The sequence below is a fragment of the Nycticebus coucang genome, chromosome 2 (genome assembly GCF_027406575.1).
Source record: "Nycticebus coucang isolate mNycCou1 chromosome 2, mNycCou1.pri, whole genome shotgun sequence".
Taxonomy (NCBI): Eukaryota; Metazoa; Chordata; class Mammalia; order Primates; family Lorisidae; genus Nycticebus; species Nycticebus coucang.
Genome location: NC_069781.1, coordinates 172,081,374 through 172,097,381, shown reverse-complemented (window position 1 = coordinate 172,097,381; position 16,008 = coordinate 172,081,374). Strand labels below are relative to the sequence as shown.

The 16,008-nt window shown below is 43.1% G+C and overlaps 1 protein-coding gene across 1 annotated transcript in view; it reads left to right on the top strand.

Annotated features, from left to right (window-relative positions):
- The window catches only part of GLG1 (golgi glycoprotein 1), a 132,696-nt gene that overhangs the window by 96,367 nt on the left and 20,321 nt on the right, over nt 1-16,008 (top strand). Inside the window, exons 11-17 of the mRNA XM_053607673.1 lie at nt 1,555-1,708; nt 4,425-4,562; nt 8,786-8,872; nt 11,194-11,256; nt 12,311-12,424; nt 13,803-13,891; nt 15,506-15,623. Coding sequence (XP_053463648.1) covers nt 1,555-1,708; nt 4,425-4,562; nt 8,786-8,872; nt 11,194-11,256; nt 12,311-12,424; nt 13,803-13,891; nt 15,506-15,623 — 763 coding nt within the window. The remainder of the gene's footprint in view (nt 1-1,554; nt 1,709-4,424; nt 4,563-8,785; nt 8,873-11,193; nt 11,257-12,310; nt 12,425-13,802; nt 13,892-15,505; nt 15,624-16,008) is intronic.

Genomic DNA, 16,008 nt, shown 5'->3' with positions numbered 1-16,008 from the left:
CCCATAACTCAGTGGGTAGGGTGCCAGCCACATACACCGAGGCAGGAGGTTTTGAACCCAACCCAGGCCAGCTAAAAAACAACAGTGGCAACAACAACAACAAAAAGCCCGGTGTTGTGGCAGGCATCTGTAGTCCTAGCTACGTGGGAGCCTGAGACAAGAGAATTGCTTAAGCCCAAGAGTTTGAGGTTGCTGTGAGCTGTGACACCAAGAGGGTGACATAGTGAGACTCTGTCTCAAAAAAATAAATAAGTAATGGCTCGGCACGTGTTACTCAGTGGCTAGGACGCCAGCCACGTACACCGGAGTGGCAGGTTCGAACCCAGCCGTGGCCTGTCAAACAACAATGACAACTCCAATCAAAAAATAGCCAGGTGTTGTGGCGGGCACCTGTAGTCCCAGCTAGTTGGGAGGCCGAGACAATAGAATCACTTAAGCCCAAGAGTTTGAGGTTGCTGTGAGCTGTGATGCCACAGCGTTCTACTGAGTGTGACACAGTGAGACTCTGTCTCAAAAAAATAAAAAATAAAAGTTAAATGTCAAGTTTTGTTCATTGATAAGCCTATTCAGGTAAACCAAAAAAACAACTGCCTTACCTTACGTGGGAAGAGGACAAAAAGTTGAGTAGAAGATTCTGTTTACCTTGCCATTTCTGATATTACTGAATCCTTTTTTTTTTTTTTTTAAGAGACAGTCTTATTTTGTTGCCCTTGGTAGAGTGCCATGGCATCACAGGTCACAGCAACCTCCAGCTCTTGGGCTTAGGCGATTCTCTTGCCTCGGCCACCTGAGTAGCTGGGACTACAGGCACTATTTTTTTGTTGCAGTTTGGCCAGGGCTGGGCTCGAACCCAGACCCTCAGTATATGGGTCTGGTGCCCTACTCACTGAGCCACAGGCACTGCCCGATATTACTGAATTTTATATATTAGTTACACTTGAACTTCACTCATACTTACTGTTTCTTATTAAATGCTTTTTTCTAAGTATTCTGTTAAAGTGAGGCAAAAGCCTGAGTACACCAGCCAGCAAGATGGACCAAAGGGGGCAGGATGCTGATCCACCCCTAGCTTCCAGATTGACCTGGGGCTTGGCAGTCTTAGCAGTGGGGGTTCTTGGAGACCATTACTTGTCCTGTTCCTTACTAGTTTCCCTGAAGTAATGACAAGCTGCTTTTGCTGGAGGAAAAAAAATATATTTAAAATTATTAAGTAAAAAGTTGCAAATTGTCTCTTGATAGCTACAGCCCTAATTTTCTGTGTTCAGCCAAGGCATGTGAGGGCTGAGTTTGTTATTGTAATGTTATTATAGGTACCTTATATAACCAAGATAACATCTTTGAGGTAGAACTTAAGTCTTTATGAAAGTGAACAAATTTCTATAGATTGACCACTGTGTGTTCATTAAGAGCGAAGTTCAGGAATATACCTTTGCATATCGTTAGTCTCCCTACCCTGGGGTGATTATTAGTGAGTATACAAAGCAAAGCACCTAGTAAAAAACCCTTAGCATGTTCAGAACAAAATGTAGAGTGGTTGCCTTTTAACTCTTGTAGGCTGGACCCTGTCTTATACCGCAAGTGCCAGGGAGATGCCTCTCGTCTTTGCCACACCCATGGTTGGAATGAGACCAGTGAACTTATGCCTCCCGGAGCTGTGTTCTCTTGTTTATACAGACACGCCTACCGCACTGAGGAACAGGGAAGGAGGGTATGCTGTCAATATTGACTTCCTTTCTTCTTATCATTTGTTTTTCTTTTTACTGTTATTCGCATTTATTTTATGTTGCATCTATTCCTGTGCCATAAGTTTTTGTTTCTTTAGTTTCTTCTGGGATATCTTTTTCTTCTGTGCTATGTCCTCTTCTGCTTTAGGAACAATTTGTTCCTTTTCAATAAGCTCATGTAGGGGTTAATGCGACCATGAGCTCTGGAAGTTTGGTGACTCATCTTGGGTGCTTTGTTTTCACCTGATGTGCTCAGTGACCAGAGAATCTACATTTAAACCCTTACGTTCAGCGTTCTTCTCCACATTTTTAAGAATGTGCGGCAAAAATTCAGCAACCTTTTTGGCCTGGGCAGTTTCATGTGTATTCTTAAAGTGAACACAAAGATTTGAACCTCTGGACTTGTATGACTTTATAGGGTTTTCTGGGTCAAGTAAATAGCAAATTATTTTCACAGATCACCTCAGGCTGCTTAGAGGAAGAGGAAGAGCGATGGCTTCTGGGAGAATTCATGAGAACTATCATTTGTTTTTTTTTAAATAGTTTGTTATATATTTTGATTTCTGTCATCTCAGGAAAACTTTGGTTAGTGTATTTGATATTATTTGATAGAGCCTTTTCATGCAGTGAGTATACCTAAAAGTTGCTCTACCACCCTCTTTCCATATGATTTTATATATTTTTTTCTTTTCTTTTTTTTTTTTTTTTTTTTTGAGACAAACCCTCAAGCTGTCGCCTTGGGTAGAGTGTTGTGGCATCATAGCTCACAGTAACCTCCAACTCCTGGGCTCAAGCTATTTTCCTGCCTCCGCCTCCCAAGTAGCTGGGACTACAGGTGCCCACCACAACGCCTGGCTATTTTTTGGTTGCAGCCGTCACTGTTGTTTGGCAGGCCCCGGGCTGGATTCTAACCCGCCAGCTCAGGTGTATGTGGCTGGTGCCTTAGCTGCTTGAGCCACAGGCGCCGAGCCTGATTTTATATTTTTAATGGTATGAGTTGGGGTGAGATTTCCAGATTTTTTTCTTAAAATTCCGCAAATCTCGGCCAGGCGCCATGGCTCACCCCTGTAATCCCAGTACTTGGGTGCCCAACAAAGGTAGATTGCCTGAGCTCACAGGTTCGAGACCTGCCTGAGCCAACGCGTGACCTCATCTTTAAAAATAGCCAGGCTTTGTGGCGGGCACCTGTCATCCCAGCTACTTGGGAGGCTAAGGCAAGAAAATCGTTAAAGCCCAAGAGTTTGAGGTTGCTGTGAGCTGTGATGTGACATTACGGCACTCTAATGAGGGCTACAAAGTGAGACTCTGTCTCAAAAAAAAAAAATTCCGCAAATCTGAATCACAAATGGACAATTAAATTCTGCTCTCCTAACTTTAGCTTTAAAGCTCCATTAGAACCTTTTAGCCAGGATACAAATGGTTCTTAGACTTGTGCCCTTGGCAACTGAACACTTAATGCCTGTATTAATGACACAGTGCACTAGTTAGAGCAGAAGCCACCGCATCTCAGTCTCTCGGTATTTGTGTGCCCAGCTGCTACCTTTTGTATGGATGTTTGTGTGTGGTTGGCTCTCAGGCGTATTGGGTGCCTTCTGGTGCCACATTGGCCTTTTTATACCTTCTGAGATTCTTCATTGCACGTCAGTCTCACTCGTTATAGAAAATTGAGGTGAAATTCACATAACATAAAATTAAGCATTTTAAAGAGAAAAAATGGCATTTACTACATTCACAATTTTATGCAGCTGCCACCTCTTTGTAGTTTCAAAATATTCCATGACTAGTAGGAAGCCCCACACCCATTAAACAGTTACTCTCCATCCTCTGCTCCCAGGCATGCTGGCTTTCGTGGCAGGAGAGACTTAGCTGTACCTGTCAATGACAGCTTTCTCACAGCCCTTTCAAAAATACTAGTTTTCACCTGCTTTACTCTCTGCTAATTCTATATAACTCATCTAGAGGAGTCAGATCCTGGCCTGTAAAAACTGTTACTTCTAAATTTTTTGTTTCATTTGATTTAGGTCAATTTTAACTCAGTTCTGTGGAACCAAGTATATATTCTCTCCTGAATTGGATCTTACATTCTATTCTACATCATAAACTGGCAAATTAATTTTGCTAAACAAACAAAACTATCTAACCTGATCTGACTGGATTCAGAGTCAGTTCACTTGTATCAGGATACACTCAGAAAGAATGTAATTCCATTTATATTAGAAAATGCTGAATAAATAATTGCATTCCTTGAGATAGTGACTTTTTGAAGCCTTCTAGAACGTTTATTTCTTATTCTGGAAGAGAATTAAGTATAAAGTTTTGGGAGTTAAACTATAGAGTTGTTAGTTTCCTGACAACAAATTTGCTTTATCTAGTGTCTTTGCATTTTTGTTTTGTCACCTTTAAAATTCTGCTCATACGGGCGGCGGCGCCTGTGGCTCAGTGAGTAGGGCGCCGGCCCCATATGCCGAGGGTGGCGGGTTCGGACCCAGCCCCGCCCAAACGGCAACAAAAAAATAGCCGAGCGTTGTGGCCGGCGCCTGTGGTCCCAGCTGCTCGGGAGGCTGAGGCAAGAGAATCGCGTAAGCCCAAGAGTTAGAGGTTGCTGTGAGCCGTGTGACGCCACGGCACTCTACCCGAGGGCGGTACAGTGAGACTCTGTCTCTACAAAAAAAAAAATTCTGCTCATACTTTCTCATGTAGCTCTCACGGGAGTGCCGAGCTGAAGTCCAAAGGATCCTACACCAGCGTGCCATGGATGTTAAGCTGGATCCTGCCCTCCAGGATAAGTGCCTGATTGATCTGGGGAAATGGTGTAGTGAGAAAACAGAGACTGGGCAGGTAAGTGACACAGCTTTTTGTTTGTCTTATGATAATGTTAATCGTTAATGTTTATGTAAAGTACAAACACCATGAAGTCAATCTCTGTTAATTTATAGATGTAATTTGTTACATTATTGAAAGTTTTCTCGGGGCGGTGCCTGTGGCTCAGTGAGTAGGGCGCCGGCCGAGGGTGGCCGGTTCAAACCCAGCCCCGGCCAAACTGCAACAAAAAAATAGCCGGGCATTGTGGCGGGCTCCTGTAGTCCCCAGCTACTCGCAAAAGTTTTCTCTAGAAGAAATTTTAGGAAAGTTTTCTCTTTTTCCCAAGCAGCTAGTTTATTTTTATATTGTGGTTACCATATAACTGATGATTTTCCCTCTTTGTGTTGCTTCTTAGAAAGCCTAGAGCCAAAGGTATGGTTGGGGGTAGGCATTTTCTACTAAGCTTACTGCCAGTTCCATTCTGTTTTTCTTAATGTATTTTCCTTTTCTTTTCCTCTTTTTTACTCATTTTTAATTCATCTTGTCTTGCCCTATTCTCGTTTTTATAAGCCATGTTAAACTCTTTTGAGATAAGCACAATATAAAATATATACAGGCTGAGTGCCTTGTCTCTCAATTCTAGCACTCTCTAATTCTAGCACTCCGGGAGGCCGAGGTGGAAGGATCCTTTGAGGTCAGAAGTTTGAGACCAACCTGAGCAAGGGCGAGACTACTAAAAATAGAAAAATTAGCCGGGCATTGTGGCAGGTACCTCTAGTCCCAGCTACTTAGGAGGCTGAGGCAGGAGGATTGCTTGGGCCCAGGAGTTGATACTTCTGTGAGCTAGACTGATGCCAAAGCACTCTAGCCTGGGGCATCAGAGTGAGGCTCCCCCCCCCCCCCAAAAAAAATAATTGCATATATATGGTGTCCATAAAGTTCATGTGCAATTTACGGTCACCCTATGTACACACACAAACAAGTGTGTGTGTGTGAGTAACTACTGGCATACATTAATAATGCGAGTGGTTTAAAACAGTCCTATAAAATATGTAGAATTATTTTTTTCACTTACTTGACCAAATTGAGGCTCAGAGAAGTCTACTGATTTCCTTACCTAAAATTCAATCCATTCCATTGTATAGTGGCATCATCGTAGCTCATTGTTTTTGAACTTGTGGGCTCAAGCAGTCCTCCTGTTTCAGCCTCCCAAGTAGCTAGAACTGTTAGTGCATGCTACCGCTCTGGCCCCCCACCACCACCACCCTGGCCTATATAGACAGAGTGTCACTGTGTTGCTCAGCTGCTCAGGCCTATCTTGAACTCTTGGCCTTAAGTGATCCTCCTGCCTCAGTCTCAAAGTGCTAGGATTACAGGCAGAAGCCACCACACTTGCCCAATTCATTCCGTTATATAATCTCTCTGTATAGGGAAGGAGCAGCTCTAAGAATTATAAGCATGATATGAGTGATTCCTAGGATTGTTTGCCTAGTTTAAGGGAATTTTCTTTTTAAAAGCACATTACTATGAGTTACATAGGAAAGGCGGCATGTCTTCTATTTTATTTTATTTTTTATTTCGGGTTACTGTGAGGGTACAAACAACTAGGTTATAATGTTTGCATTTGTTAGGTAGCGTCCCTCTTGTAATTGTGTCCATGTCTTCCATTTTAAAGCAGCAATGAAGAGTAGCTACTTGAGCCACATAAATACTGGAAATATTCAGGTTTCTAGATTCCTTTGGTATCGCCACACAATCCCTTCCGGAATTAAAGTCATACCTACAGGCTCGGTGCCCATGGTTCAGTGGTTATGATGCTGGCCACCTACACCGGGGCTGGGGGTTCAAACCTGGCCCAGGCCTGCTAAACAACAGTGACAACTACAAGAACAACAACAACAAAATAGCCGGGTGTTGTGGTGGGCTCCTGTAGTCCCAGCTACTTGGGAGGCTGAAACAAGAGAATCACTTAAGCCCAAGAATTTGAGGTTGCTGTGACGCGACGGCACTCTACCGAGGGTGACACAGACAGTCTCAATAAATAAATAAATAAATAAAAATAAAGTCACACATACAGAGATCAGACGTTTTAAAGAAGCAACGTGGCTTGTCTACTCACGTCTGGTGGGCATAGGAATCCATATTTACCATTCTCTTTTCTTTTTTTTTCTTTTTGTAGAGACAGAGTCTCAATTTATGGCCCTCGGTAGAGTGCCGTGGCCTCACACAGCTCACAGCAACCTCCAACTCCTGGGCTTAAGCGATTCTCTTGCCTCAGCTTCCTGAGCAGCTGGGACCACAGGCGCCCTCCACAACGCCCAGCCATTTTTTGGTTGCAGTTTGGCCGGGGCCGGGTTTGAACCCGCCACCCTCGGTACATGGTGCCGGTGCCTTACCGACTGAGCCACAGGCGCCGCCCACCATTCTGTTTTCTAAGCCTGCTATAATTCTATCTGGTTTATTGCTAGATAATGCCTGTAGTTCAGCTTTTTTTTTATAGAGACAAGAGTCTCACTTTATGGCCCTCGGTAGAGTGCCATGGCATCACACAGCTCACAGCAACCTCCAACTTCTGGGCTTAAGTGATTCTCTTGCCTCAGCCTCCCAAGTAGCTGGGGCTACAAGCCCCCGCCACAACGCCCAGCTTTTTTTTGGTTGCAGTTCAGCTGGGGCCGGGTTTGAACCCACCACCCTCGGTATATGGGGCCGGCGCCTTACCAACTGAGCCACAGGCGCCGCCCCCTGTAGTTCAGCTTTTTGCTGCCTCTGTCCAATGAAACCAAAACCAAAATCAAAGGATCTGAGCATGTGGAAACCCATCCCCCGCCCCCAGTAAACATTTAGAAAGCTGCACTACATTGCAGCCCGTCATTGAGAAGCTAAACTTAAAAAGGATTTCATGAATAGGATCTTTCCCTTCACCATTTATTTTATGTTTGGTACACTTTCCTTTGTTTTTTTTCTTCCATTCTGGCTGTTGTATGATTCCTACAACCCTCCTTCTCCCTTCCCACGCTAATTCTGAAATGCAGAGATTTGTGGAGAAGTTAAACTTAATCTTTTAACAGAAGACTTTGCTGAGAAGTAGTTGTTGGTAACAGGTACACAACATGGGATATGCTTGGGATATGCATGGGATATGCTTGGGAAAGTGAACTGGTACTATACTTAAAACTGCTAAACCCCAAAATGAATTGTAATAAACTAATAGACTAATGCTACAAGGTAGCTCCAGCTTGGTTTCCAAAACCCAGACAAAATGGCTGTTTTTTGTTTTGTGGAGAGATAGTTTCACTTTATCACCCTCGGTAGAGTGCTGTGGCGTCACACAGCTCAACAGCAACCTCCAACTCCTGGGCTTAGGCGATTCCCTTATCTCAGCCTCCAGAGTAGCTGGGAATACAGGTGCCCACCACAACGCCCGGCTATTTTTTTGTTGCAGTTTGGCCAGAGCCAGGTTTGAACCTGCCACCCTTGGTATATGGGGCTGGCGTCCTACCCACTGAGCCACAGGTGCTTCCTCACAAAATGGCTTTTAGATGTTCAAACTCTAGTGTGTTCACTTGTTTTGAAAATTTCCTCAGAGGATTCTTTTGATGTGGTCTGGAGTTAGGATCCCAGATCTGACCTGTAGGAGTTTTCCACTCTGTGCTATGTTCTGGACCCTGGGTCACCACCTACTTTACCCACAAAGAGTTTTTTTTTGTTTGTTTGTTTTTGGCCAGGGCTAGGTTTGAACCCACCACCTCTGGCATATGGGACCAGCGCCCTACTCCTTGAGCCACAGGTGCCGCCCTACCCACAAAGAGTTTTTAAATAACCTATGCCAGTCACTGTAAATTTCTTGTTCTGTGATCATTATTAAAGTGCGTATTTAAAATTGAATGTAAAAGGGTTCAAAGTACATATTAAAAATAGAAAGGCAGGGTGTCAGTGAATCTGGAGAAAAGATTTTTAAACTCAGAGAACTGAAGGTCAGTTCTTATTGGACTTCTGGATATTGACCTTCTGGGGTCGCATGGCTGTTTTACCCCTTTTGCCCTCTTACCTACCCTGCTACATCAACTAATCATCTTTTCAGCAATCTTAGTTTGGTGAATGAAATAAAGCCTTTGTGTTCTGTTCAGTAGGTAGTTTTAAGAAAAGATGGGAAAAAGAAGGCCACTGAAAAGGAGATGACACTGACTGGTATCGTGACTTCCTTCGTTTATGTGACTGATAAATACCTAAATGCCAAGGGCTTGCCTTTTTATTTGCAGGAGCTTGAATGCCTCCAGGACCACCTGGATGATTTGGTTGTAGAGTGCAGAGATATAGTTGGCAACCTCACCGAGTTGGAATCAGAGGTAAGTACTGTGTGGCTTCCTCATCAGAGGAGAGTGGCTGCCAGCAGCCAGGGCTTTTTGCTTAGTTCTACTGTTTCTAGACTCTTGAGAATGCAGATTCTCTGTCAATCAAAAGAAACCTGATCAGATTCTCCCTGATTGCTTTATAAAAAAGCACATTGTGTTGCTTCCTCTTCTCTCTAGAAAAACATTCTATACAGCCCTTTGATTTTCTTCGTAAATTAGAGTTAGCACAGTCATTGGACCTGTGTTTATTTCTTCCTTAAGAAAAGATGGCAGATCTCTTAATCATATTCAAGAGTAATCTGAGTGTTCCTATTCTCTTATCTTTAGCTCTTTCAGTTGGGTCATTTAAATGTTTGTATGTTTAATAAAATAAAAGCCAAGGACTTCCAATTAAACATGTATTTATCTCTGTTCTGAAACCTACTAAAATATAAAAAAATAGGATTAAGGCTGGGCAGCATGGCTCATGCATGTAATCCTGGCACTCTGGGAGGCTGGGGTGTGAGGATCTTTTGACCTCCAAAAAACCAGCCCTAGCAAAGTGAGACCTCCCCTATCTCTATTAAAAATAGAAAAAAAAAAATTAACTGGGTGTGGTAGTTGGCACCTGTAGTCCCAGCTACTCAGGAAGCTGAGGCAGGAAGATCACTTGAGCCCAGAAGTTTGAGGTTGCTGTGAACTAGGCTGGCACCACAGAACTCCAGCAACCCTCATAATAATAGGCATAATTATTTAGAAAACTGTACATGAGGCCGGGCACGGTGGCTCATATTTGTAATCTTACCACTCTGGGATGCCAAGGTGAGTGGATTGCTTGAGCTCCTGAGTTCAAGACTAGCCTGAGCAAAAGCAAGACCTTGGCTTTACTGAAAATAGAAAAACAGAGGCAAAAGGATCACTTGAGCCCGAGTGGGAGGTTGCTGTGAGCTATGACACCATAGCACTATATCAAGGATGATAACTTGAGACTCTGTCTCCAAAAAAAAAGAAGGAAAGAAAAAAGAAATATAGACATGATTGAGGGTGGACAACTGAAAATGTTTCATGAGGGCAGCACCTGTAGCTCATTGGGTAGGGTGCCAGCCACATACACTGAGGCTAGCAGGTTCGAACCTGGCCCGGGCCAGCTAAAACAACTGCAACAACAACAAAAAACTAGCCAGGTATTGTAGCAGGCGCCTCTAAGTCCCAGCTACTTGGGGGGCTGAGGCAAGAAAATTGTTTAAGTCCAAGAGTTTGAGGTTGCTGTGAGTTGCGATGCCATGGCATTCTACCTAGGGCCACAAAGTGAGACTCTGTCACAAAATAAAATAAATAAATAAGTAATGTTTCATGGGAGCAGAAAAAAGGGAAGCAGAGAATTGCTATTTTTTTAGTCACAAGCCTTTTGGTACTGTTTAAATTGACAAATATTGGCAATATATATAAATTTACCTTTTTTTTTTTTTTTTGTGAGACAGTCACAATCACCCTGGGGTTGAGTACTGTGGTGTGATAGCTCACAGCAACCTCAAATTCTTGGGCTCAGGTGATCCTCTTGCCTCAGCCTCCCAAGTAGATAGAATACAGGCACCTGCCACAATGCCCAGCTATTTTTTGTTTTTAAAGACGGGTGTCTCACCCTTGACCAGGCTGGTCTTGAACTCGTGAGCTAAGGCAATCCACCCGCCTCAGCCTCCCATAGTGCTAGAATTACAGGAGTAAGCCCCCTGCACCCAGCCAAAGTTACATTTCTTAACTAGTCTTTGCTTTCTAGTTTTCAAAAGTTTATTGCCTTCCCTCATTATCTCCTCTCCCATTCTTATTGTCCCTGTGGGCTTCTGAAGATAGTCTCGAGTTGTTACTTCAGCAGCTAGTGCTGCTCAGGGTTGATCTGCTTAAAGGCATTTAGTATTTCCCCAGAAGCAATGGTTTGTCATCTGGTTTGAGGGCAGTGATCTAACATAGGAGCTTTTAAACTAAGAGTAGATGTCATTTTCCTCTATTTTCATTTGGAATTGCTTAGCTAGCATTTTGGAAGAACTCCAAAATCTGAGATATTATTCCTAAATGTTTTTTCATCCTTTCTCTCTTAATTCTCCCATCTCTTTTGTTCAGTCATAAAGAAGAATCTGCCTCTAGAAAATTTGCCTTTTAAAATATAATGGAGGAGCAATTTATTTATTCTGAGCTAACTTAAATACTTAAATAATTCCTAAATGTACACATTTTATTATTTGTCCATCAGATGCTATTGATTCAGAAAGAGAACCTGCTCATCTTCCACTCCTGGCTCTTTCTAAAACAGAATTATTGATTTATTTAATCTTCTGCAGGATATTCAGATAGAAGCTTTGCTGATGAGAGCCTGTGAACCCATAATTCAGAACTTTTGCCACGTAAGTATTATCTGAAGGAACAAGGATTAAAAACAGAACTAAACTCACTGGCACTGTGGCCCCAGAATGTGTTAGACTCTTCTTTATCTTTATACATTACTCTTGAGGTGATAGCCAGCTTTGACACCTTATAGTTGAAAACAGAAACAAGATCAAAATGGATGTGCCACTATCCTGAGAAACCTTGTTTGATTAGCCTTTGTAAGTGACCAGGTATGAGTTACCCTATATGAGAAAAGATGGAACAGGGAAGCCACCGTTAGTATGATGAAGTTGCTTCCAGTATATCATCCCAGGAATTGTTAGCAGTAGTAGCTTCTCCTTCCAGTTGTTTCCTTGTATCCCCCAGTGTTGTGTGATTCTATTACTTTATAACTTGCTCATTATTTAACTACCTGGATTGCAAGAGTGATACATATCCAGAAACCATCAGAATCTAAGGCGGGGCGCAGTGGCTCACACCTGTAATCCTAACACTTTGGTAAACCAAAGCGGGTGAATTGCCCTGATTCACAAGTTGAAGACCATCCTGAGCCAGAGCAAGACCCCGTCTCCAAAAATAGCCAGGCTTTGTGGTGGGCGCCTGTAGTCCCAGCTACTTGGGAGGCTGAGGCAAGAGAATCTCTTAAGCCCAAGAGTTTTTTTTTGTTTGTTTGTTTTGTTTTTTTTTTTAAGCCCAAGAGTTTGAGGTTGCTGTGAGCCATGGTGCCATGGCACTCTACCAAAGGAGAAAAAACATCAGAATCTGATAACCAGGAGGTTGTGTAAGATACTGTCCCAAAAGCCAGCTGCTGGCATCGTGTAAGGAAAGAGAAAAGATTCATAGTGCGTATTCTTGCCTCACACAGAGCCACTTGCTGTGTAAATGTTATTCTACTAAAAATGTTTATCGTTTGTAATTTTTCTATCCTTTGTAATTTTTCTAGGTATATGATATATCTTTGCTTCTGACGGCTTCTAAAATCAGACCTATTTGTATTTTTCATGGGCTGGGCTACAAATTCTGTTCATTCATTGTTACAAATGAAGTATAAATTTTCACTGTCTTTCCCAGGATGTGGCAGATAACCAGATAGACTCTGGGGACTTGATGGAGTGTCTGATACAGAACAAACACCAGAAGGACATGAATGAGAAGTGTGCCATAGGAGTCACCCATTTCCAGCTGGTCAGTGACACCTGATTGCTGATTTCTTATCTCAGCTGCTTGGATTGTTATTGGAATCTCTTCCTCTTTTAGAATATCAAAGCACCTCTGATGTTCTGTGAAAAATCATTTTTTCCAAATATATGCACATACATCCTATTTTTATTCTCAATAAATGTGGCTTTTATATAATGCACCCAGGCACCTTGTTAGGCTCTTTGAAATGTAATGATACATAAGAAGTAGTCCCTACCGCTAGGGAACATACACACATACAGTCTGGGTTGGACGTCCAAACAGGCATTTTATGCTTTGATCACATTGCTTGCATAAGGTGCTTTAACCTCTCCTTCAACATTTAGTATTATTGGTTGGGCGCGGTGGCTCACGCCTGTAATCCTAGCACCCTGGGAGGCCGAGGTAGGCCGATTGCCTGAGCTCAGGAGTTAGAGACCAACCTGAACCAGAGTGGGACCCCACCTCTAAAAATAGCCAGGAATTGGGGCAGGCACCTATAATTCCAGCTACTCAGGAGGCTGAGGCAAGAGAATCACTTGAGCCGAGGAGTCTGAGGTTGCTGTGAGCTGTAACACCACAGCACTCTACCGGGGGCTACAAATGACACTCTTGTCTCAAAAAAAAAAATTTAGTATTATTAGAAACTGTTGTTTATGTAACTGTTCAGTATGTTAAGATACTGGACCTTAAGCCTTCCTTTTTTTAAAAAAAATCATACAACCCAGCTCTGGCATTTGAATAAGATGGTAAGAACATACTCTTCATACTTACCACATGAAGCTAAAGGAATTGTTTCTGGTATAGCAGGCACTTCTTTCCAAGAAGATGAAATCCAATCCACTATGTTAATTGACCTCTTCTCACAACATCTAGGCCACCTGACTATAGTCAGCAAGAGTTAGGCAGTGCCCCAGATGTGCAAGGCCCTGGGAGACGGTGGTGAGACAGAAAATCCCCTGCCCTTGTGAATGGACTCTAGATTCTAGTAGAGAATGAAGATAAAACAAGTGTACAAATACATGTATAGTCTTAGGAGCTTCCAGGAAGAAAACCAAAGAAGAGCAAGGGATTGGAGGTGGAGGGCAAAGGGAGCTTCAAAAAGAGAAACTTAAATAGAAACTCTGAGGAAGTAGCAGAGCAGACCACACAGAGAACTGGGAGAGGAATATTTGTGGCAGAGGGAAGAACCTGATTGTGATTGGAAAGGCAGCGAAGCCAGCATGCCTGAGCAGAGAGACAGTGGAGAGGTTGGCAGGTCATGAAGTCTGGGAGAGACAAGGCAAGCCACGCAGAGTACATAGCAAGCTATGTGAATAAATGTCACCTACTACTACTGACTCAAACTTGACACACAGCTTCTGATTTTCGTATCATCTTTCAGGTGCAGATGAAGGATTTTCGGTTCTCTTACAAGTTTAAAATGGCCTGCAAGGAGGACGTGTTGAAACTTTGCCCTAACATAAAAAAAAAGTATGTAGTTTCTGCTTTTGCAAAGGCCCTCTTAGCCACCAAATGAATTTCCAAGATGTTGTGTAGCCTCCTGCTATCTGGTAGGATCAGCCTGGAGGCCTCCTGCAGTCTCCTTTAGTAGTATAGTTAAATGCTTAAATTGTTTGGACAGATCATCATGATAGCTGCCTGGAGCCACAACTGGTTGATGGTAGTTCTTACATGGAGACTTCATAGGCTAAAGAAGCGTTTTTAATTTTTTTCAGGTTTAAGCTAACTGATGAAGCAGAGAATAGATCATATACTTAAAAAGAAGCAAGTTTCAGGTTACAGTGTTGTTTAAAAGGAGTGAACTGACTTCTTCCTGACATCAACTCATTATGTCATCTCTTCTGAAATGCAGCAGAGGCTTTTATTGAATTAGATATTAGGGAGGAAACAAAAACTTTTCATCTATAAACTATTAAATCTTGTTTGGGTGTGGTAGCTCACACCTGTAATCCCAGCATTCTGGGAGGCTAAGGCTGCAGAATGCTTAAAGCCAGGAATTTAAGACCAGCCTGACAAGAGCAAGACCCTGTCTTTGCAAAAAAAAAAAAAAAGAAAACTTAGCTCAGTGCCCATAGCACAGTGGTTACAGCACCAGCCACATACACTGAGGCTGGTGGGTTCAAACCCAGCCCAGGCCAGCTAAACAACTATGACAACTGCAACAAAAGAAAAATAGCTGGGCATTGTGGCAGGTGCCTGTAGTCCCAACTACTTGGGAGGCTGAGGCAAGAGAATTGCTTAAGCCCAAGAGTTAGAGGTTGCTGTGAGCTATGACGCCACATCACTCTCTACCGAGGGCAGTGTAGTGAGACTCTGTCTCCAAAAATAGAAAAATTAGCCACGTGTGGTGTACATGTCTATACTCTCAGCTATTTGGGGTAGGGTATGGCAGGAGAATTGCTTGAGCCTGGAGTTTGAGGTTGCAGTGAGCTACAATAATGCCACTGTACTCTGGGGTGATAGGGCAAGAGGAGACACATAAGCTTTTGCAGTATGTCTGCCTAGATTCTTCCATGTTGCACTTTGAAAGGCACATTTCTGGAGCACATTTTTTCTCCTATAAACCAAATTCCCATTTTGCTTAGGTTTCTGTACATTTCTTTTTTTTTTTTTTTTTTTTTTTTTTTTTTTTTTTTTGGCCGGGGCTGGGTTTGAACCCGCCACCTTCGGCATATGGGACCGGCGCCCTACCCGCTGAGCCACAGGAGCCGCCCAGGTTTCTGTACATTTCTAATAGTTTTCATAGTATGTCAAAGGCACAGTCCCAGGGTTACAGCAGCATTCCTCTGTGGTCATGTGTTTTTAACAAGTGTTGAACTGTCCTTGCACACAATAGGCCCTATCTAGCTTTCCTTGCAGTCAGGAATACAGTCAGCACTCAGACTGCTGCCTGACTTTTATGACATATACAGTCAAATTGTGTATTTTAGCACTCTGAAAAAAATATTGAGGCTTACAGGAGAAATTCAAAGTAGAAGATCCTGAATTCTTGGAAAAAGGCATGACTCCTGCCCCAGCTCAGCTCTCAGGCCATCTGTCCTCATGTGGCTCCAGCTAATCTCAGGCCTCTCCTTTCCTTGATAGGGTGGACGTGGTGATCTGCCTGAGCACCACCGTGCGCAATGACACTCTGCAGGAAGCCAAGGAGCACAGGGTGTCCCTGAAGTGCCGCAAGCAGCTCCGTGTGGAGGAGCTAGAGATGGTAATGCCTCCTAGCCTCTGTGCCTAGCAGCCACAAGGCTTAGGATATTGAGGAGAAGCCAGGGAAAGGTGGAAGGTTTTAGCCACTGTTGCAATGGTTAAGTCTTGGAGTCACATGCTAAAATGTTGCCATATTTGACAATTAGCCTTCTATTTCACTGTTTTGTTTTGAGCAATACACATAAAACATTTTTACCACATGTAACTGAAAACTCAGCTGTAGGACAAGCTCTAAGAACATGTTGCAATCACTAGATCAAGAATGTCCTCAACTATTCAGGGGCTTATGCTCTCCACTGTGTTGTCCTCAGCATCAACTTCATCATAAGGCTTGTTTCCCTCATATTTGCCCAGCGATTGTGCCCAGTGGCTGCCTATAACACCTG